The sequence below is a fragment of the Accipiter gentilis genome, chromosome 28 (assembly GCF_929443795.1).
Source record: "Accipiter gentilis chromosome 28, bAccGen1.1, whole genome shotgun sequence".
NCBI lineage: Eukaryota > Metazoa > Chordata > Aves > Accipitriformes > Accipitridae > Astur > Astur gentilis.
Window position 1 is genome coordinate 1,092,481 of NC_064907.1, and position 21,617 is coordinate 1,114,097.

Sequence of the window (21,617 nt, forward strand, 5' to 3'; positions counted from 1 at the left end):
GGCGGCCACCGTCCCCCGCGGCTTGGCGGGGGGTGTCTCACCGGGCATCGGCCTCCCCTCAGCGGTAGCCTGGCCGTGCGCTGGGGTCAGACCGTGTCGCCGCCGGCGGAAGGGCGGGAGCAGGGGCAGCGGGGCCAGGGCCCCAAACTTGGCGCGGCGGGGTCTTTGCAAAATTCCACCGGTCCCGGGCTTTCCCTGTGCTGAGGGAAAAGGGCGATTTCCCCCCCTATTTATTAGAGAACCCAATGGAAAAAAAAAAATCATCGATTTCCATTTTAAGTAATGTTTTTCCTTTAATTTCCGTTACATTTTTATTTCTCTTTTATCGGCTAGAGCCATTTTAGATAAGGCTCAAAGGTGATGCTATCTTTTGCTAACGCAAAGGATGTAACTGGTCGCTTTCCTCCATTTAACACCAGTTTGTGTTACTGTATAAATATAGTTTAATTTATGGGAAGATAACTTTTTTAATAGGATGTTGAATGAGTACTTTGAGTTCTTCCTGCTGTCATGGGTGTACAAAGGAGACTGTTAACAGATTTACATCTTTGAGAGGTATTCTTTGATAGGCAGTGCTTTGTACTTGGAGCTGTGCACAAGGTGTTCCAGTCTTCTCGCTCAGTCTTGGCAAAATCTGATTTGGCCATGTGAAACTCTGGTTTGTGATCTGAAGTGATCCCATTTTGGATGCAGATGTCTTCGTACTAAACCAAAGTGTATAGCCTAACTTTTTTTTTGACCGAGTGGCATTCACTCACTTAGGTTTTCTCTTGTTACTCCTCGGTGCAATGATTGTCTTGTCTGGTAGCTGTTACCTGTGGTATGTAGTAGGTTCACTCCACTTTTGTATTGTAAGAAGAGATTTTCGTACTGGAATATTTTAGGCTATGGTTCCATGGTCACTCAATCTAGCACGTGCACAGTTAAAAAGAACAGTACACTCACTTTTTCCTCTTGCTCTGCAGTATATTCTGTCCCCGTCCCTAGTGCTCACACTTGTACTTGTGAAGTTGCAGAGTGAGCTGATTTGAGAAAACGATGTGGCTGAAAGTCAATCCAATAAAAATGTACTGTCTGCTACAATTCATTGCATGATGAGACCCCGAGAGAGAATGGGGATTGCCCTTTCTGATGGTGGTACAGGTTCTTACTGGATTTATTTTGAGCTGTTGCCATAGAAGAGATCACAGATGATTGTAGAGGAGTTAAAATTCAGCTGTTCCTGCTATTTGTTATGCAAAGGTGAGCTGTCCTGAAGGTATAGGAAGATAATGTTGTATTTGACAGTTAAGCCAAACCGGGCTGAGAAGCTTGCCTCTGGCTATTTGTTTTTAGGCTGTATTTCACAGTTATCTCAGTGCTGTAAGTTGTCTGTGCACAGTTATCTCAGTCCTGTAAGTTGTCTGTGGGGTAGCCCTGCAAACTGCATTGCTAGTGAAACCCAGGTTGAAAATAAGTAATTTTTTAAAAGGAGATAATTTTTAATCTGATTCATGTCAATTTGTGTTGTGGCTTGATGGACAGTTGCATGGTCATAGTGCGGCGATGACAAACTGGGATACAGGATGTGGTGGGTTAGTCCTGGCTGGACACCAGGAGCCCACTAAAGCTGTTCTATCACTCCCCCCCCCCTCAGCTGGACAGGGTAGAGAAAATATAACAAAGGGCTCATGGGTTGAGATCAGGACGGGGAGAGATCACTCAACCAATTACCATCAACTTGGGAAAATTAACTTAACTTATTGCAAATCAACCAGAGTAGGGTAACGAGAAATAAAACCAAATCTCAAAACACCCTTCCTCCACCCCTTCCCTTCTTCCCAGGCACAGCTTCACTCCTGGATTCTCTACCTACCCCCCCCCTAGTGTCACGGGGGGGGGAGGGGGGGGGCGGGGAATGGGGGTTACAGTCAGTTCATCACAGGTTGTCTCTGCTGCTTCATCCTCTTCAGGGGCAGGACTCCTCACACTCTTCCCCCGCTTCAGCATGGGGTCTCTCCCACGGGAGACAGTCCTCCATGAACTTCTCCAATGCGGGTCCTTCCCATGGGCTGTCGTGTTTCACGAACTGCTCCAGCATGGGTCCCTTCCACGGGGTGCAGTCTTTCAGGAGCACACTGCTCCAGTGTGGGTCCCCTGCAGGGCCACAAGTCCTGCCAGAAAATCTGTTCCATGGGCTCTTCTCTCCACAGATCCGCAGGTCCTGCCAGGAGCCTGCTCCAGCGCAGGCTTCCCATGGGGTCACAGCCTCCTTTGGGCATCTACCTGCTGTGGTGTGGGGTCCTCCCTGGGCTGCAGGTGGATATCTGCTCCACTGTGGACCTCCCTGGGCTGCAGGGGGACAGCCTGCCTCACCATGGTCTTCCCCACAGGCTGCAGGGGAATCTCTGCTCCGGCACCTGGAGCACCTCCTCCCCCTCCTTCTTTACTGACCTTGGGGTCTGCAGGGTTGTTTCTCTTACATGTTCTCCCTTCTCTCTCCGGCTGCCGTTTCTGTCCCTGCTGCAACTTTTTTCCTTTCTTAAATATGTTCTCACAGAGGCACTACCACTATCGCTGATGGGCTCGGCCTTGGCCAGCGGCGGGTCTGTCTTATTGCTGGCTGGTATTGGCTCTGTCGGACACAGGGGAAGCTTCTAGCAGCTTCTCACGGAAGCCGCCCCTGTAACCACCCCCCCAGCTACCAAAACCTTGCCACACAAACCCAATATACAGGAGCAGAACTTTCTTAAACTGACTTCACCATCACTCAGTCTGCCATTTCACTGTATCCATGATAGGTTGTGAACCTGTGCCAGCTGTATCAAAACTTCCAATGCCAAATGTGTTGGTGGTTCAGACCTGGAGAAATTTGAACTAGGAGTTTTTGACTGGGAGCCTCCCAATCCCCCTTTGGGAGAAAGAAAAAAGCCACCAAAACACCCCACTGTACACAAACATTATTCTTGATAAACGCTATTCTTCCAGTGTTATTTTGCACCGTTCTGGTTCAAGTTACAGTAGTCATCTCAGCAAATTGTTGCAGATTCTTGATGTTTTCATGCCTATTCTAATTTCAGAGAAGGATTGAAAAATTATTCATCCTAGAATTTAGGCTTTAGCAAGTTAGCTAGTGCTGAACTGTTGAGTCAAATAGATTTTTTGTTTATTTACAGGAATATTACTGCATTTAAGGAAAACTTTTCTCTCGGAAGCAGCTCTCACAGTAAGAGGGATATTGAGACAATTAAATGTAGCTCTTTACCCTGTATTTTGCCATCTCTTGCATATGCTAATGTGTAAGTGTAAGTAATTCTTGGAGAGTATATTGGGCACATTTTTTCCATGGAAATTCCACCAAAAGGTGTTTGACCAACACTACTACTTCTTTAAAAGTGATGTTATAAAGCATAAAATACATACACAGGTTGATTTTACTTTTTAGAAGTACTGTTTACAAAATTAGCACTCATTAAAGATAAAGCTGGGATTAGCTGATGTTTTCCAAACAGTGGAACTAAGTGTGATCAAAACAAAGCAGACAGCAGATACATTTGGTCAGCATGATTGGGTAAAGTTTTAATAAAGTTTTCAGATTTATATAATTTAAGACCTCCTCTCCAGAAGTTTGAGGATACAAAGTGTGGAAATGTGGAGAGTTACACAAATGTGTTAGTAAGTGGCATTTTGGAGCTGTCACTGAAAGGAGATGAACTCGGACAGAAGACTGAGGAAGAGGAATTTAAGCTGCAACAAGGAAGGAGGACTTAGAAGACGGGAATATATGCATAAGGGTGGAAGATGTAGCATGTGGAATGAGGACACTGATGGGGTAATGGGGTTGAAGTGCAGAAAAGTTTTGAGTACAAGCTCCAGGTTATTGTCCCTACCTTTCATGCGAATTGGAGTATGGAAGGAGGAGCCTTAGAGATTACTTATTCCCTTTTCTTGATTCTGGGAGTTGGTTTGAGTTTTGGTTTTGAGGGGTTTTTTTTTTGAGATGGAGTGCCTGCATTCCTAGGTTATCAGCATTGCTGCCCATTTTCTCATGCATAATTGGGATGCTGACTGCCAGTGGAGCTGTGTGTTGCACACTGTAATTATGGATGTTGTTAATTCCTTAGTAGCTGGGGAAAACTTTGTGGAAATTGGAAGAGCATGGAGTGACAGCAAAGGTTTGGGGTGAGTATTGAAAAATGTAAGGGAGGAGAGGAAGGTCAGGGCTATACAATGAGAGATTTTGGTGGACTTTATTCTTGCAAGGCTGACACATGCTGCTTTTATTTGTCCCTGCTGACCTGCATGCTTGTTCTTTTTATAGTTTCTCTCAGCTTCTTTGTTTTCTTGTAAGAAAATTGGCTGAAATTAGAGGACTGGAATATGTTGGGTCAACAGAAAAAGAAGGAATGAAGAGCTGGTATGCAACCTGTGCAATAATATGGCAATGGGCAATCTGTGTGGCAGTCATAGGCAATCCTAACATCCCAAACTTTCTAAATGTAAGCTATTTCTTTCCGTTCTGCAGAAGTGTTCTGAGGTGTAATCGTCACTTCTCTGTCTCCCGTTCCTGGAGATGGTTGTCATGTATGTGCCCAACTTGCCAACAGCCTCGATGGCAAGAAGATGCCCTTCAAGATAATCACTTCTTGAGGCAGCCCTCGAAATTCAGTGTTATACTGGGCAGATGTGAGCCTTCAGAGTGTGTTTGTATGAGACACATGCACATTGTATATGTTGTATCTCAGCCAGGCTGTTGCAGGATTGTATTGTGCTATACAACACCGTTGGTCTTAGAAAGTAATTAAAATGTGTTCTGATAAATGCTGGGGTTTGGATTAAAGGAGCAAAACAGAAATCACTAATATGTTACCTTAGGACAAGGTTATGTGCACAATGGATTCTAGTGCAGATTTGTACTGCAAGTAAATTTTGTTCAGGCAAATTTGTGAGGGAATTCTTTTGCTTTCTTATTGGAGATTAAATACCGTTCTTCTGCTGCATCTTCTCAGGGTGGATGCAGACAATATAATGCACCTGCACACAACATAATGCACCTGCTGCTTGCTACTGCAATTTTTGGTGGTGAAAGCGATATACAGTGCATGACTGGTTTGGCAGAACTGAAGCTGGTTCATTGCTTCCTGTTAAGTAGAATCTAAACCATGTTGGTTTAAAAAAGCAAATCAAGTATCTCTGTCTTCAGTCAGTCTCACCTGTTTCTTATGGAACTCCCCTTACTTTGATCATTCCTGTGTTCTAGTGCCATATTCTAGAATGATACGAGGCATAACTAGTTAAGCATAACTTACCAGTAATGACATTTTCTGTATTGAGTATGTGTCCAAAGGAATGTCTGTGCAGAGGCAGTCAGCTCAGGCCTTCACTGCTGTAGTTCTTCAAAGGCAACTTTAATTAGCTCTGGTTTAGCTCTACCAGTAACAAATAATGATAATGGGAATTCTATTATGGAAGGTGTTTCTATAGTCACTGGCATTTTTACTGTTACGTTGCGTTTATCTGCTGAAAGCAGCATGAGGTGAGGAAACTGTTGAAAACATCACTGCTGGGAAAATCTTTGTTTACACTGGTTTATACTTTGGTTCATGTCGTTACTAAAGTTGGAAAGGGCCAGAAATCCAGACACTTTTATTAAGAAATGCCTGGCACTGTTTTTTATGCAGTGTTTGTTTAGCTGCTTTTCCTCTACAAAGAAAGGAGGACAGCAGCAAATCTGGGATTTCTTGAACTTCTCTCTGTTTTTCCACCTTCCAAAATAGTGCTTTATGAAATGTATTTTTGAGTTGAAAATTTCCCTTCCAGATAATGTAACTATAGAGTGTGTTATTGGCAGCTGGGATGAGAAATTAAATGCAGTCAATACCCTCCCGTTTCTTTAGTAACTAAAAAGAATTGAAATATTTGGAACAATTGTTCTTCTAGTTTGATTTTTTTAATTGATCCATCCACCCCAAGTCTCATATGTTAAGCAGAGCAGAGTCACTTGCCTTTCTGTAGCTGAGATTAAAATTCCCTGATTGATGGGCTTGCACTCTTTCTTCAATTTACAGAGACGTTCACCGAGTCTCCGCTCTGAGTCTTCACTGGAACAGAGTTTGCGGATTACTGTTGGTAATGACCGGTATTGCATTGGCACACCAGAGCGAAGGAGGCTGCCTGATAGACTGGGCTCACCAATTGATAACCTGAGTGACAGGTATGGTCCTCTGTAGATGGGGATTCAAGTGTTTGAAACAGTAAGAACGTGGGAATGGCTGTACTGGGTGAGACCAAACATCTAATTAGCCCAGTGAATGCCTAGGGAATGAGGGTAAAAGGGCAAGCATGTAGTGATGCTTCCCTGGAATACTCCTCCAGCCTCCAGCAAGTTGTGGTGCAGGGGATTCCTGAACAAAAGTCTCTGCCTGTGTTCATAGTGATTCTATAAACAGATATTTCTTCTCTGATTTTTGTCAACTGCTTCTAAAACCCATATAAACTAAAAGTGCCCAGAGTATATTGCAGGAGGGAGCTGCTTCGTTTGACCTTTCATAGCTTCGGCCACTGCCTTCTGTTTCTTATGAACCTACCTAGTCTGACTGAAAGGAAGCTTGTTTATGGATAGTGTAAAGCTTCAACTTCCTCATTTATTGGGAGGAATAATCTACTTTCCTGATTTTTGAGAATAGTCCAAAAGAAAGTTCTAGTGTAGCTTAAAGAAAATTTATTATTTTGACTTTAAAAATGCTGTGGAAGAGAGGTGAACGTAGCCAGACAGTCTCATACGTGATAAAATAAGTGTTAGAATTCTTAGGGTCCCTTGACTGGAATTGGAGAGAAACATAGTTAATGAAGAGACATCTTTTATGTTCAAAGAACTGCTGTGAACAGTGAAGTATAAATATTAGTAGATACTGTTTGGAAATCCTTGCCTTCAGTAGGAGAACAGGTAGAATCTGGCAAAAGAAGTAAAATCAGAAGACTCTGTGCAAATAAAATTGTTTTTTTGTCTTGAATTGCAAAGTTAAAGATGGCATAGTTTGTGCCCCAGAACACACAATTGCAGTTTCAGGTCAGGGATAAGCATCCAGAACAAAAAAAGCATTGTAACTTCCATTTTTGATACAAATATCCCCAACTGTTTAAAAAAAAAAAAAAAAAAAAGAAAGAAAGAAAGAGAAGAGAGAGAGAGAGAGGAAAAGAGGGAACTGAGCAGAATAAGTGAATTCCTGTCTTTCTCAAGTGTAAGGTTCAGTTTCAGCAGGTGTGGAAAACCCAGTGAGAGTTTAGTTTTCAGTGCTGTCATTTTTATGCCTTTACCTCAGTTCTCCTGGGATCAGTGTTCAATTTGTAAATCTCCTGTGCAGCCTGCAGGGAGAGTACAGTGGTTGGAAGGAGCAGGAAATGTTATGTAGGAGAACTGGCATTGCTCTGGCAAATTAAGAACATGCCGGGCGGGGGTGCGTGTTTGTCCCATTGCTTCCTTTTCTCCTGTGAGATTTTATATTTGACCTGTTTTGTGGTTAGGGTGCATGGTTAGAAGTAAAATCAGGTACAGTGGAGTTTATTTTAACGTTAAGAGTGAAAATGACGAAGAACTTTCACTTTATCTCTGTTACAGGACCCATAGATGTAAAAAAAAGGTCAAAATAGACTCCTGAGAAGGTATAAAAGTGACAGATGAATCAGAATGAGAATAAGAGAAAGTGAGACTGTGTAGATCTCAGTTTTTAAGTGATTTCCCATATATTTGTAGCGTAGGTATGCAAGAACTCCATGTGGTTACATTTACTTTTTTTTTTTTTCCCCTCCAATCTGTTTGTGCTGGCTGCACTTGTCTAAGCAGTGCCCACTGTCTAGAAGCTTAAAGTGTGTGACAGCCTAGTCATCCCTTAGCTTTTCCTAAATCTTCTAGGTACTGTTTCTGACTTCCAAATTTCTTCAATGTTTAACCATTTTAGTTGTTTTTAAAAGACACTTTGTGTTTGGTTAAGGACATTGTTCGTCATGTATTTTTTCATCATGTATGTTTTTTTCCCCCCTGAGAGGCTACCCTGGTACTGGGACACTGACCTTGTATCTATCACTGGGCTTTAAAGTAGCCCTTATTGTGAATCATTGGGTTTAATACTGGGCATACCACATTATTATTTGGCATGTAGTATGTTCTCATTCTTATTTAAAAAAAAAGGAAAAAAAAAAGGAGTGTTTTCTGAAGATGTCTTTTCAAATTTTGAAGTAATTGGAGCAAATAATCCTGAATTTAGTTATTCTTAGATATTTTTGCTAACTACTCTACTTAGAGATTTCCAGCAATCACTTTTAAAAATTATTTTCTGTAATTTGCAGGGCCTTGGGATGGTAGAGAGGTTCATTAGCCTATAAAAGAAACAAAATACCAAAGGATGGAAATCAGGGATGCTTTTGGATTCTCCTGCAGCAGTGTATTTTCAGGATGCCCTAGGAGAATTTCTAAGGGTGCGTGTCCACGTGCAGGTCAGTCCTGAAACATCTGTAAGAACTTGCCCCAAGTTTCTAGGGCAGCTGGCCTCCTGCACATGTCTAAGTAAGCATACTGAATGCTGCTGGCCAGTGACTTCAAGGTCACCTAAGCAGCTTCAGTCTTCTACTTCAACAGATTAGTATTTTTTTGTCTTCCAGAATCTCAGTCTGTCAAAGTGAAGAATATATCTTATCCCTCTCCCTGCCTTCCATCTCTCCCTCTGTCAGTATTTTTAAGACATTCTACTACTATCTGAGCTGGCATAAACTACACAGAGCATCCCACCAATTCTTTCATCTGAGGTTAATTCAAAAGATAAGACTGTATCCTTGCAGAGACTTGGTCTGTGTTAAGCTGTGCTCTGAAATAGCTTTTTTTTTTGGCATAATGTCGAGAGTGACAGTTGGCTTGAGTATGAACAGCTCATCTGACTTCCTGTTCAAAGACTATGTGTTAAGGTGGAGTCCTATTGGTTGCTGACAGCAGAATACCATTATTTCTGTTTCTGTGTATGTGAATAAGTATACCAAAAAGTAAACTTACTTTACACTAGTTGTAGTTCTCTGAAGCATCATGTCTATGTAGTCTGTGGTCTGTTCTCCTTCTCTGAAACTGCAGATTCCAGTAATTCATGGATTCTGTGTTCGTGAAGGAATTGGGATGGTCACAGTGGTACCACCTTTTATCTTCTCTCAGGGATGCAATAGCCTGCAGTGGACATTGCTGGCTAAAAGCACCCAAACTAGTTAAGAGGGACATATCTCTGTTGGACTGTATTCACAGAAAACATAGTTCAAAGGGTCATGGTTTCTGTAAGGCAAGTAATCCTTTTCCTCACACCTGAATTTAATCTTCGGGGTTTAAATTTGCATCTTAGCTGTTCAGAGTGTATTTGGAACATCTTTCTAATTGTAAAAATAGTAGGTTTGCTGTTTCTTTCTTTCCAAAGTATGCTTAAATATTCCTTCTGCTTTGTCACTGCGGTCAGAGCACTTGAATTGTAGGTGACACCTGACAAGCATGCATGCAAATTATTTGCACAAAAATCAGCTGAAGGTGTGTGGTGAAATACATCTGTTACTCCATCAGATGCGTTCATGCAGCTTGTATAGGTTTAGCAGGCTCTGAGAAAAGGTGATACTGGAGATAGACGTACCTTTATGAAATTTACCTATATGAAATCTAATTCTAGCTACTTTTTAGATATTTTTGTGCTTTTGGAGGGGGTGGATGTGTATAGTTTGCTGGAAACTGGGAAGATACCATCTAATACTGTGGGTCCTGATGTATGCCATATTTGCCTTATAAGAAGTGTTGGACTGATAAAGCATCTAATAACATATGAAATGCTTTGCAGTAATTCAGGTTAGAGATAAAGTGATGTTTTGTGCTGGTTTTGTTCTTAAGTATGCATGTGTAAACTATGAAAATACTCAAGAAAAAGACCTTGTCTGTTTATGTCTGTTATTCTTTAGCCTAGTGACTTTAAAAACTGGGGCTGTAATTTATCGCAAATTTTTTTGAAGATGTCATCTGGCATGACTTGACTTCTCCCTTCTCAGATCTATGGAGGGACTTTTCTGAGTAGGACGAGGTGATTTTTGAGGATTGAGACAATCATACATAGTTTAGCTCAAGTCGATGTTTTGATTGCTCAGGAAAGACATTTCTCTGTGTTTTCTGTCCCATTGATTTCACTTAAGGAGCACATTTCCTTCCCATTCTTGGAGGATCTTGCTAGATTTTTGGAATACCTGTGAGTAAAACCAGCAGCTTATAATTTTAAACATTTGGTTTGGTTTGTTTCTGCCTGATCTAAAGAACAGTCCCAGAAAAGTTTTTAGGGGTGGGGAAAAAGGCCTTAGTTGAAACAGTACTCTTAATTGGACGTGTGTGAAGGAATTGGTCCAAAAGAAGATACTCCAAGAGATGTAGTTATTCTGGTGGTGTGCTAGTTGCACGCCCACTGCGTGTGTAATAATGGAGGGGCTGACACAAAGGAATGGTACTATTACGCTTACTATCCCTGGTTCATAGATATATTATGAAAAACTGTGCTTCTGTTTGGGCATAGCTGCTCATGTGATTAGTGACAGTCCTGTCTACAGATTGGTTGCAATAGAAAATGTTGCTAGAATTTGTGGTCCTTGTCTACAGCTGAAGAGAAAAAGAAGATCTTGTTGCATTTGCCAATGTGAAACTGAATTATACCTTGAATAATTCATATGAAATGTGACCTTAGCATCTTGCTGGGAGAGGTGAGGAAAGGGATTGTGGTCTGAAATACGATAGTAAGTTTTTTTTAAAACGTCTAGTCTTTCTCCTTCACAGAAATAAATCCATACTATCAATTTTTCAAGGCTCTCCTTCTGCAGTATGAGTTGAATTGTTCATGTCACTGTGTTTGCAGGTGACTTCCTAGGAGGGATGTGTAGTACCATTAAAAATAAGACTCCCTCTCTCCCCTGTCCTTTAAGTCCATAAAATGTTGCTTCTGGTTAGTGATGGAGATGTTATTCTGAAACTGATTTGGAAATTTCTTACTCTTGAAGTACAAGTAAGACTGTTTACTCTGACTCAAATACTTATGTTTATTCTATGCTTCTCTTACACAGGGATGATATGGCTGATGGCCCAATATTCACTAGAGGCCTCTCATGTCCTCGAGGCCTTGAGAGATACCCATCGCATGAAGATCAACCTTCAAGTCCCTTCATCATGAGACATGATGAAGATTACCGCAACCGGGATGTTTTCGTCCATCGTTCAGATTATAGTCCGCATTATGGTCGTCGAGAAGAGCTGTCTCGTGGATCTGACAGAGATGGTGACAAACTCAGGAAATCCTCCTACCCATCGAGGCCAGAAGAGAGGGGACGAGAAATAAAGCGCCTGAGGTACGAAAAGGATGAGAAGATGCATGGTGTGAGTGGAGAGCATCAGGGTTTCTCATCAGGAGCACGAAACTATCGCAGACGAAGCCACAGCCGCAGTAGAAGCCCAAGCCCATCATACCTGAATGAAGAATTCCGAGAGCTTGACCGTGCAAGGAGGAAAAGAGAAGAAGAAGAGCGTAGTAGAAACTTGAGTCACGATGTTTCAGGCAGTGGTTATGTGATCCCCGGCTTGACTAACACACTACAGACTTCTGAGCCTCGGTATATGTATAGGCCTGAGGAAATCCCATCCATGCCCAAAAAATCTATTTTGAAGAAACGAGTGGAGATGGAAGTAGAGTCTCCTATTCAGGTTTGATCTATGTCTCTGTCTATATGTTTCTGCTTTCCAAATTTGTTACTTCATGATACAGAATGTTAGTTTGATTTCAAAAATGGAAAAGCCAAATCTTTACATTTTCCTGTCTTTGAGAGGACAGGTATCTTTTTACAGCTTTGCAGTTAGGATTGCATTAGAAACTTTAATTGGTGAAGGCATTTAATCAAGAATCATACATATATAAAATCTGAGGCAGAATAAAATGTCCTTGTTGAAATTCAGCCGAGGATGCTGAGATCTGGGCCAGCTTTTATAGAAAAGCTGAGTCTTTTCGTACTGCAGGCAGGCAGGACATTGATCAAAGCTCTCTGCCTGTCACAGTGCCTCTTTCTTGTCTTTATAGACTTAGAGAACTGCCTAATGTATCATCAGTACCTCTGGCTGAAAACATCTTCAAGCTTCCTTAATTTTTTCCCTTTGGGCTGTAGGCTGGGATCAACGCTACTTAATTTTTACCAAGCTATACCAATTGAGTCTCAAAATTAGAGCAATGGAAAGATAAGTGGTTGCGACCACTGTGATAAATTGACTTTTCGCATGTTTTAGTCCATCACTTTTGATCTGCCTGTGGTACTCATCAGTGTTGGTTTGACAGTGACATGTTTATCTCAGGAGATGCTCCAATACTGAGGATCCCATTCTATACCTATTATTGGAAATCCTATTTAACATGACATTAATTATGCATATCTGAAGAAGTGACTGGGGATAACCCCAGTGCAGTTGTTTTTACCTGTCTTAAGGTGTTGAAATCCTATTTGTCTGTGATTAAACTAAAAGCATAGCCAAAATTATGTTACGGGGTTTCAATTTAAAAGTTTCAGTTCTTATGCTTGCAAAAAATTAATGAAATATAATTGTGATTTTGTGTATTCTCTGAGATAAGCGTTCATTGCTGGACGTGACATTCTGGAATCATTAGGCAACTTGTTTTCTAATCTTCTGTGTTCTCTTTCAACTGTATGTTGTTTTTTCTAACTCTTTTCTTCAGCTGTGAACTCAAGGAGAAATTAACATGTTCGTGTTTGTTCTGTGAAGCGCATAGTCACCTCAGAAGGTGCTGTAATAAGTAGTAACTTCTCTCTCTTTCAGCCTGAGGGCTTTTCAAGCAGTTCAGCTCCCAGCAAGGATCTTCCTCTTCTTTCTAGTCACTCATCTTTGCCCCAGAGCAACAACACGGCTCCTTTTGCCTCTGAAGTGGAGAACTTTCTCAAACGGTTTAACAAAGACTCTGTTGTGGAGTCTGCAAACAAGGAGTTGCACGATGGTTTATATGAGTGGAGCCCGTTTTCTGGGGCTCCCAAAGATGCTTTCACGTTTGAAGAGAAGTTTGGAAGCTTCTTAAGTCACAAGGAAAAGTTAGAACCCAAGTCAGAGCCTGCTGATCGCCACTCTGACTTCCTGCTGCCTCACGAGAGGGCCAGTCAGGATGGCAGTGGTTTTTCCCGAATTCTAGGCATGATGGCTGATTCTGTCAGTGCTCAGGAGAAGAGGAGGCGTAGTTTTCCTGACATAGAGGATGAAGAGAAATTTCTTTACGGTGATGAGGATGAAGACACCAAAACTGAATCTCTCCCTATTCAGAAGCCTCCAGTGAGTTGTTGCAATGAGATAATAAACCAGAAAGTGAGCCCACCTCCTTCTTCTGCTCCAGCTGTCAAGCTGGATCCTTTAGAAGAACCTAATGCTGAGTATGCGAAGATCCATGACTTACTCAAAACCATTGGACTTGACATTGGCGTTGCTGAAATTGGAAAACTGGCTGTTCGCACCCAGGAACGTCTTCATGGCAAAAAGTTAGCATCTCGTTCTCCTGATCGTCGCTCTTCAGATCCTCGCAGACTGGACCCCTGGGACTTGCGTCGCAGCCGGAGTGATACTCGTTCTCCTGAGTCAGGCCAGCAGCACTCAGCATCACCTCCAGTCTGTTTCCAGCAGTCTAAAGACGCACCCTCTCTTCAGAAATCAGAATATACTAAGAACAAGCCAGTGGGACATGATATACCTCCACGTGCACCAGAACAGCCTCTTCCTTCTGTGTCTCTCATTCCCTCAGTTCCACCAGCTCCTGCTAGTTTGCCGCCTACACCTACTTCTGTTTCCCAGTACCAAATTCCCAGTTATTCCCAGTTCACTGCCACTCAAATGCCCCAAAACTATCCACCTCCCACAATGGCTCCTCCAGGATACGATGCATATGGGCACTATATGGCATATGCAGCCCCTGGCTGGACCATGTACCCTCCTGCCCAGCAGCCTAATCCTACACTGCCAGAAGCTCATGGTCTTCTTACTATGGCCATGTCAGCGAACCCCACACGTCCCAACCTCCGGGTGATTGAGACAGTCTCTATGGGAAAGGATGTCCCTGATTTAAAAAGAGATGCTTCTGTGCTCGTTCATGTCCCTACCACTCCTGCTCATTCCAAAGTGCCCCTTCGTCTGTCTTCACACCCTCTCAAAAATACCACAGAAAAGATGTCAGATGAAAAAAATCGGGCAGCTCAAAAGCAGAAGGTATGTTATCTGTTCTGATACATGAAAATATGTTGGACTGCTTGATTTCTGGGGTAGAGGCTTTTCCTCTTCAGCTGCACCTTTTTTTTTCCTGAGTGGCTCCAGTTTAAAAGCAGTTGGAATAAATTTGCTTTTGTTAAAGATTTCTAGGCATTTGTTTGTATCACTCTGTGACAATTTAAAAAAATGTGTTTAAAATTCCCCAGAGTTGTATGCCCATAGTTCTTGGGGCCAGCCAAAATCTTACAGAAAAAACACCTGGTGGCCACAGCTTGGCTTTGTTCTGCTGAGTTTTAGATATTAAAATACCTGAAGAATCTAAATCTATAAATACCTGAAGTGGCGGTATAAAGAAGATGGAGCTGGGCTTTTTTTAGTGGTGTACAGTGGCAGGACAAAAGGCAGTGGGCACAAACTGAAACACAGGAGGCTCCGTGTGAACATGGTACCTGGTACAATAATACCATGGTTATACCTATGTTAGACATTCTTAAATATATACTAAAGGATGTCATCATTCACAGTTGCATACAATTTTCCCTCTACATTTGTATTAATTATCTCTTATAAGAATCACAAAATCAGAAGAACTTAAGGAAAACTGTTCTTTACTTTGTGCATCTGACACCAGATTAGGTTATGGGTATTAATGTTTTCCTCTTCTAGTTACCTTGGTTTGTATGATAATTAGAGAGTAGTGGTGAAGAACATATTTTAAAATAGGAAACTGTAGTTGTATAACCATCAAAGGACTGGAAGATTCCTGAAAGTTGTTTGGGTTTTCAAACTGGTGTCCACTCAATCTTTGTTGTTAAAATAAGGGCATAGAACCATAGAATGATTTGGGTTGGAAGGGACCTTTAAAAATCATATAGTTCCAACCCCTCTGCTGTGAGCAGGGACATCTTTCACTAGACCAGGTTGCTCAAAGCTCCATCCAACCTGGTCTTGAACACTTCCAAGGATGGGGCATCCACAGCCTCTCTAGGAAACCTGTTCCAGTGTCTCACCACCCTCACTGTAAAAAATTTCTTCCTTATGTCCGATTTAAATCTACCCTCGTTTATTTTAAAATGACTGCACATTGTCCTGTCACTACAGGCCTTGGGAAGAAGTCTCTCTCTGTCTTATAAGCCCCCTTTATATATTGAAAGGCTGCAATAAGGTCTTCCCAGACCAGCCTTCCCTTCCCAGCTTCCCAGGCTGAGCAACCCCAACTCTCTCAGTCTTTCTTCATAAGAGAGGTGTCCCAGCCCTCTAATCATTTTCATGGCCCAAACAGGTCCATGTCTTTCTTGTGCTGGGGACTCCAGAGTGGTATTCCAGGTGGGGTCTCATGAGAACACTGTAGAGGTGGAGAATCACCTCCCTGGGCCTGCTAGCCATAGTTTTTGTGCAGCCCAGAATACAATTTGATTTCTAAGCTGCAAGTGCACATTGCTGGTTCATATCTAATTTTTCATCTACATATGTGTATCTGCATTAGAGACATTCTTCCATTGTAGCTGTGCTAATGATACATTGTGTTGGTAGATCAGCTAGTAGAAGAGCAGCACATGGCAGAGGCTGGAAGCTTTTCACCTATTCAATTACATCATACTCCTCAGAACAAATCAGGCCATGAAAGGACGGACCACTGAATCCAAGAGAGGCTCAGAAGAAGTCACTTAAAATTTTTGGCCTAAGATAACCTCTTTGCTTTCTGTTTGAAGTGAGTTAGAGAGGAGTACTTACACAAAGTGCTACATCAGCAGATAAGTGAGATTTCACAGCTTGCAGGATTAATTTCTTCATCTGACGTGGTTGAAATTTTGTTTTTAATGAAATTTGGCACTTCTGGAAAAGTTCTGTTGACTGAAGGTGTGTGGTTTTCTCCTGCCATGACATACCGTGGTAGCTCACCTGTGCATCTTGGCAGAACTTCTAGGGCTTTGTCTGTACTATAGATGTCATTGGCTTGGGCTTAGTCCACCATTTTTTTGCTGTGATGGCTTGCAGTATAAAATCTGGCATGTTCCAGTTGATGCCCCTCTGCTGGCAGAAAACCCAGAATGAAAGGATGGTGTTTTGGTGGTTATTAAAAACAACACAAAAACCCCAAAAAACTTGTGGCATTTAAGATGTCGCCTAACTCTGTTGGTAGATCCCCTTCAGGGCTTATTCCAGGCAGGATCTAGGGATCCTGTCAACGTTTACATTGCCACAGTAGTAGTCATTCTCTAGGGAAGACAAGGCCTTGGGTCAGTTGTTGTTTGTTCAAGGGAGGAGTCAGTAGTAAGCTTTAGGAGCATTGTGAAAGTAAAAATTTGGGATTTGTCTCTTGAAAAATGAAGCTGGAAAGGAAATTGAAAGAACTTTTCAGGTTTCATTTTAGCATATTGCCTGGTTTCCTTCTGTGAGAATCAATGAAAATCAGTGAAAACTGGATTTGTGAGCTCCTCGTGCCAGAGTTTACTTTATTGAGCAAGAAACAAACTTCATCCAGGTGTTTCATTTCAGACATTATGCCTGCAAAATATATTTGGTGATACAGTTATGATCAGATTGAAGCAGAAGTCTAAATAATAGCTGAAATTGGCCAGAGTCAAAGCAGGAGGCAAGGAAAAGGGCTGTGAAGTCTTCTGTCCCTGATGGAACATGCTAGCTGTAGAGGTACTGCATGAGCTCTGAAGACCCATTTAGCCTTGATCTTGCTCACCCCTGTAGAAGATAATCGGCTCAGTGTAAGTGCCTTGGGAAATGGTGCAACAAACAAGACAGTTTTGGGGAATACACTGCCCAAAAGAAAAAAATCACCTTGTAGGGTTGAAGTGTGAGCACATGATATAGTTATGTACAGATGCAGAGGATGAGGTGTATTTGTTGTGTTAAAATACTCAAGAACATTTTGAGAACAGTGAGCAGTGTTCTGTGACTGGCAAATTGAGGTCTTGCTGTCATTCTTGCAAGACTGATTATCTTGTGTTGGGAAGAGAAGAAAATCTCGTCCCCTTCCAATCTGTTTAGGTGATAGAAGAGAGAGAAAAACTGAAGAATGAACGAGAAGCACGGCAGAAGAAGCTTTACTATCTCAAGACTGAGTTGGACAGGCTTCGTAAACAGCAAGGTACAGTGCATCCCCCCTGCTTTTTTTTTTCCACTGGGGTGTGTCTCAAGTCCTAGTACCTGCTAGGAGAAGTGAAGACCAAAATATTAATGATAGTCTATAGTTTAATATTTTCATACTCCGGGCAATGCAGAACTCTTGAGAAAGCAGTGACCTAATTACTATATTAAAATTAACTATGTCAAAATTTGGCTGGAGCAAATAGTTGCTTTTGCATCTTCTTCGACAGCTTGATAAGTTAAATGAATTGTACTTAATGTGTTTTAGCACTTCTTTCGAAGAAGTGAGAAATAGTGACTGAAGACAAGTCATCGTGCCTTTCAATTTTTCATGAATCTTATTTGGAGAAGGAAAAGTCCTCTCTAGACAGAGCTAACTTTTTTTATTTTTAAAACTTCTGTTTGGTCCAAGTAAATACTAATTTCCCTCACCTTTGGAAAGTGATACTTTCAGGGTAGAATGTACGATTAACTTTTGCTTGTTTGGTCACACAGGGAAATAGTGATTATTAAATTGATTCTCTCTCTTGAGGATTATGGTGCCTCTGTTAGGGGTGTATATTAAGGCAATCCTTATAGAGGTGGATCGTGCAGATTTAGTGATGCTGTACCTGAGAGTCAGGTCTGTCTTTACAACTCCCTAGTCAAGATTTAGCTGTAATATTTTATATTAGTATTTTACTTGTTGCTGGAATAGTTGTACAGATCTTAAGACAATTTTCCTGTTGCATTTCCAACTCTTCTACTTCCTTGATTGGCTCAGGAGAGATGTTGAGGAAAAAACGTCGTGAGAAGGATGGACACAAAGACCCCTTACTGGTTGAGGTGAACAGATTACAAGAAAATATTATGAAGGAGATTTCAGAGCTGCATAAAGAATCTGATGCAGCTGACAAGAAGCAGTCTGAGCTTGACAAAGTGGCACAAATCCTGGGGATTAACATATTTGAAAAACCCCGGAAACCATCCGTGGAAACAAAAGATTCCTTGGAAAAGAACAGCAAGTCAGAAAATGCAAAAGGTCTGGAGAAAACATCTTCCTCCAACAAGGTAAAGTCTTCTGGCTTCTATGCTAATGATTTTCCCACTAAGAGAAGAGGGCACTGGGGAGGCAGCTGCCCCCAAACCTTTACTAGAAGATCATTTGATGTCATTTGTTATCACATTTCATATGCTGGTTTTGATTGTGCATGCAGGTGAGAGTCAATGCATCTGTGCTTATAATTTCCCTCAGGGTTTGTGCAGTTCAATACCACTTACTGGTTTTGATCTTGGTTTTGCTGAGGTGTTGGATTGAACAGTATCATGAGTGTTTGTAGCTGTTTGGTCTCAGTGCCATACCAGGAGGACAGACTTTTTTTCTCTACAACATTTCTGGCATGGCCTGTCAAGGAGGAATGTTTGTAGCAGCAAAGCTCTCTGCAAGTTTGGAGCATGTTGGTCTTCTCACTGGGTGAATATACTAACAAATTGCAACACTTATATATGATTGTAAGCTTAAAATGATTATTATGTACATGCTATGTGTTTTCTCTTAAGAAATGTCGGTATGCATTAGTATGGTCTCTCTGACGTGGTCTATACTGCTGAGTGCTGGATATACTAAAGCAGGTTTATTGCATTCCAGAAGATAGTTTTTGGTTTGGAAGTAGTATATGATAGTAATGTCTGAAAGGTTATGCTTGTATTCAGAAGATTAATTATCCTGCTTTTCAGATGTTTATTCAAATATTTAACAGAAATAGCTGATGGGAGATGGGAGATGGTAGATGCTTTTTGTGTAGACCTTACTGTATATTTTTTTGCAGAGTGAAATGTTAGTAGGATAAGAGGTATAAACTACAAGGTCACTCGGATCAGTGTATCCTGTAAACTTTTCCTTATGCTTCATCCTGGTCTGGCTCAGAGAACTCATTAGATGCCGTTCATTTTAAGACTTGCTTTTGTGTTTTGTTTTTGTTGTTTCTTGAAACATCACTGAAGTTTAGTATCCACTTAATTTTACAAATCATTTGCTTCAGTCACCACATTGTAAAGCTAAAGTAGGTAACAATGTCTGTTAAATCCTACATTGCATTGTTATATTGCTTTCTTTTCTTGCGATATGGCATGTGTGAATATGTTCTTCATTATTTTAACTTTCATTGTTTGTATTGTCTAAGCCCATAATGACTTGATCCCCTTTTCATAGTTCTGTATTTTAACATGGAAAATTCTGAGTTCTAGCCAAGAACATTTAATAATTTCAGGTATCTGTAGACACATAGGACACTGCCTTTAGTCTCTAAGATTCACCTTGTAATTCTGATTGTTAACTTTTTTTTAATGAAAAGAAAGATGGTGTGGGCCTTTTGACACTGAGATTGGTTGACTGCCAACCTAAGGGCAGAAACGTATGCCTTTCTGCTGATTTGCAAGCTACTTTGTAGTCCCTTGCTGCTGAACTTGTGTCTGTGTATTGCAGTTACATAGTCGTTGCAGAGGTGAGCCTTGTTGTACTAAACAGACAGATTGTCCCTTGTGGGCTCTGAAGAGCAGCAAATTATAAAGGCATCTTTGAGCTGGGGTTAAGCACAAACTGGGTTTAAGAGTTGGCTATCACCTATCTATGTGAGAAGCATTGTCTTTTTAAAGTTCTGATTGAGATAGTATTTTTATAGGATATGTTGGGTGGGTGTATGTCTGTAAATAACACAAACAGTGACACTTCTCAGACATCATGAACATCCTTCCATGCACTTCCTGCAGATCGTAAGTTGATCTTCTCATTGTTTAAGAGAATGTCAGCTTTGTGGTGTTCTTGCAGACAGAATATATGCAAGTATTTACTTGGTCACTTCCTACTCTGCTGTCAAGAACTAGATTGTATTGGGATAGTGCTATCTGGGGGGTGCATAGTAGCCTGGGTGTCTCTTCATTGTTTGATTTACAATGTATGTTGTGTGGGTTGGTGTTAATAGGAGAGAATCTATCCCTGATTATCAAATGGAATTTCAAATAAGGCAGATGTTATTTAATAGTTTTGAATCTGCTTAAGTAAATTTGTTCAACACCAATAGTGAATAACTTGGAAATCATGCAACCAACTCGGGTCTAAGTTAATATGCTATTCTTTCCAGACTGCCATGCAGATTAGAAATGATAACATAATGCGCTTTCAGCCATTGAAAATGTAACTCAAAACTCAAAATACATCTAGTACTATTGTAATCTAAATTAGCAGGACTCATTCATGATCTATTTCAGGGATTATTTGTTTTGCTACTCTGCAGTGTTAGTATAGTATTAATTTTGGCTAGAGTCCTGAAATGTATGATGTCTTTCTGTACAACTCAATGTAAGTGCAAATATCACATGCTTAAATCACAAGATGCTTCACCTTATGTACTTAGGTAGTTAACAAAACACCATCTTTCTATTAATGCTAAGCAACGAGTCTCCTGGAGAATTCAGGAACTCTCAAATAATCTGATAAAGCTGATTGAGTTAAATACATTTAGTCACCTAATTCTTACTTCTTTTTTTCATTCTGCTTTCATCTAAGCTACTTTACAGTAATTTCTGAATGCTTCTAGGGGAACCGGTTTAGGTCTTCTGGGCACTGTTTGGCTAGTATGGTAAATTGGAACTATTCAGATCTTTATGTGAAACCCATAAAGTGGGAAGGGTGCATGCCATAGGGAATTTGTTCATTTGGTTCCTTGATTACCTACAACCATCCAGCCATTACATCTGGGAGCCTTGTTGGAAGCTCTTCACTGCGGCCATGCAGCCTTTTAGTCGGCAATACCAGCTCTCTGAAACAGTGGAATTAGCCTGGGCGCTGAAAAGCAGGTGATAAATTTTTTTTTTGTGTGTGTGTGTGTGGCTTCTGCTGGAGGCAGGTTCTGAGTTCTAGAGCATTATGTCTGTCCTGCCTTGTCTTAGAGAAGTGTTTCCTTTTGTTCAATTTAGGAATCAAAAACTACTAATGAAAAATCCAGAGGTAGAAGCCCGAAGCCAGCAGAATCCTCTTCACAGTCCTCCAAACATCCTTTCCAGTTGGCCAATATTTATGAGTATTATGATGCAGGGAACCACTGGTGCAAAGACTGCAATACCATCTGCGGGACCATGTTTGACTTTTTCACACATATGCATAATAAGAAACACAGACAGGTATGTTGCAGGCTTCCTTCAGTAAGTGCATTTCATATTGCTATAAATGTTAACACTAAAACATACATCACAGAACTACATT

General features: G+C 41.1%; 1 protein-coding gene across 2 annotated transcripts in view; it reads left to right on the forward strand.

Annotated features, from left to right (window-relative positions):
• Positions 1-21,617, forward strand: part of ZNF318 (zinc finger protein 318) — a 29,008-nt gene that overhangs the window by 579 nt on the left and 6,812 nt on the right. For both annotated transcript variants that reach the window (XR_007509875.1, XM_049831599.1), the window contains exons 2-7: positions 6,048-6,193; positions 11,095-11,728; positions 12,848-14,272; positions 17,279-17,378; positions 18,141-18,427; positions 21,332-21,535. Coding sequence is in view for 1 of the 2 variants with exons in the window: in XM_049831599.1 (XP_049687556.1) it covers positions 6,048-6,193; positions 11,095-11,728; positions 12,848-14,272; positions 17,279-17,378; positions 18,141-18,427; positions 21,332-21,535 (2,796 nt within the window). In the remaining variant the exon portion in view is untranslated. The remainder of the gene's footprint in view (positions 1-6,047; positions 6,194-11,094; positions 11,729-12,847; positions 14,273-17,278; positions 17,379-18,140; positions 18,428-21,331; positions 21,536-21,617) is intronic.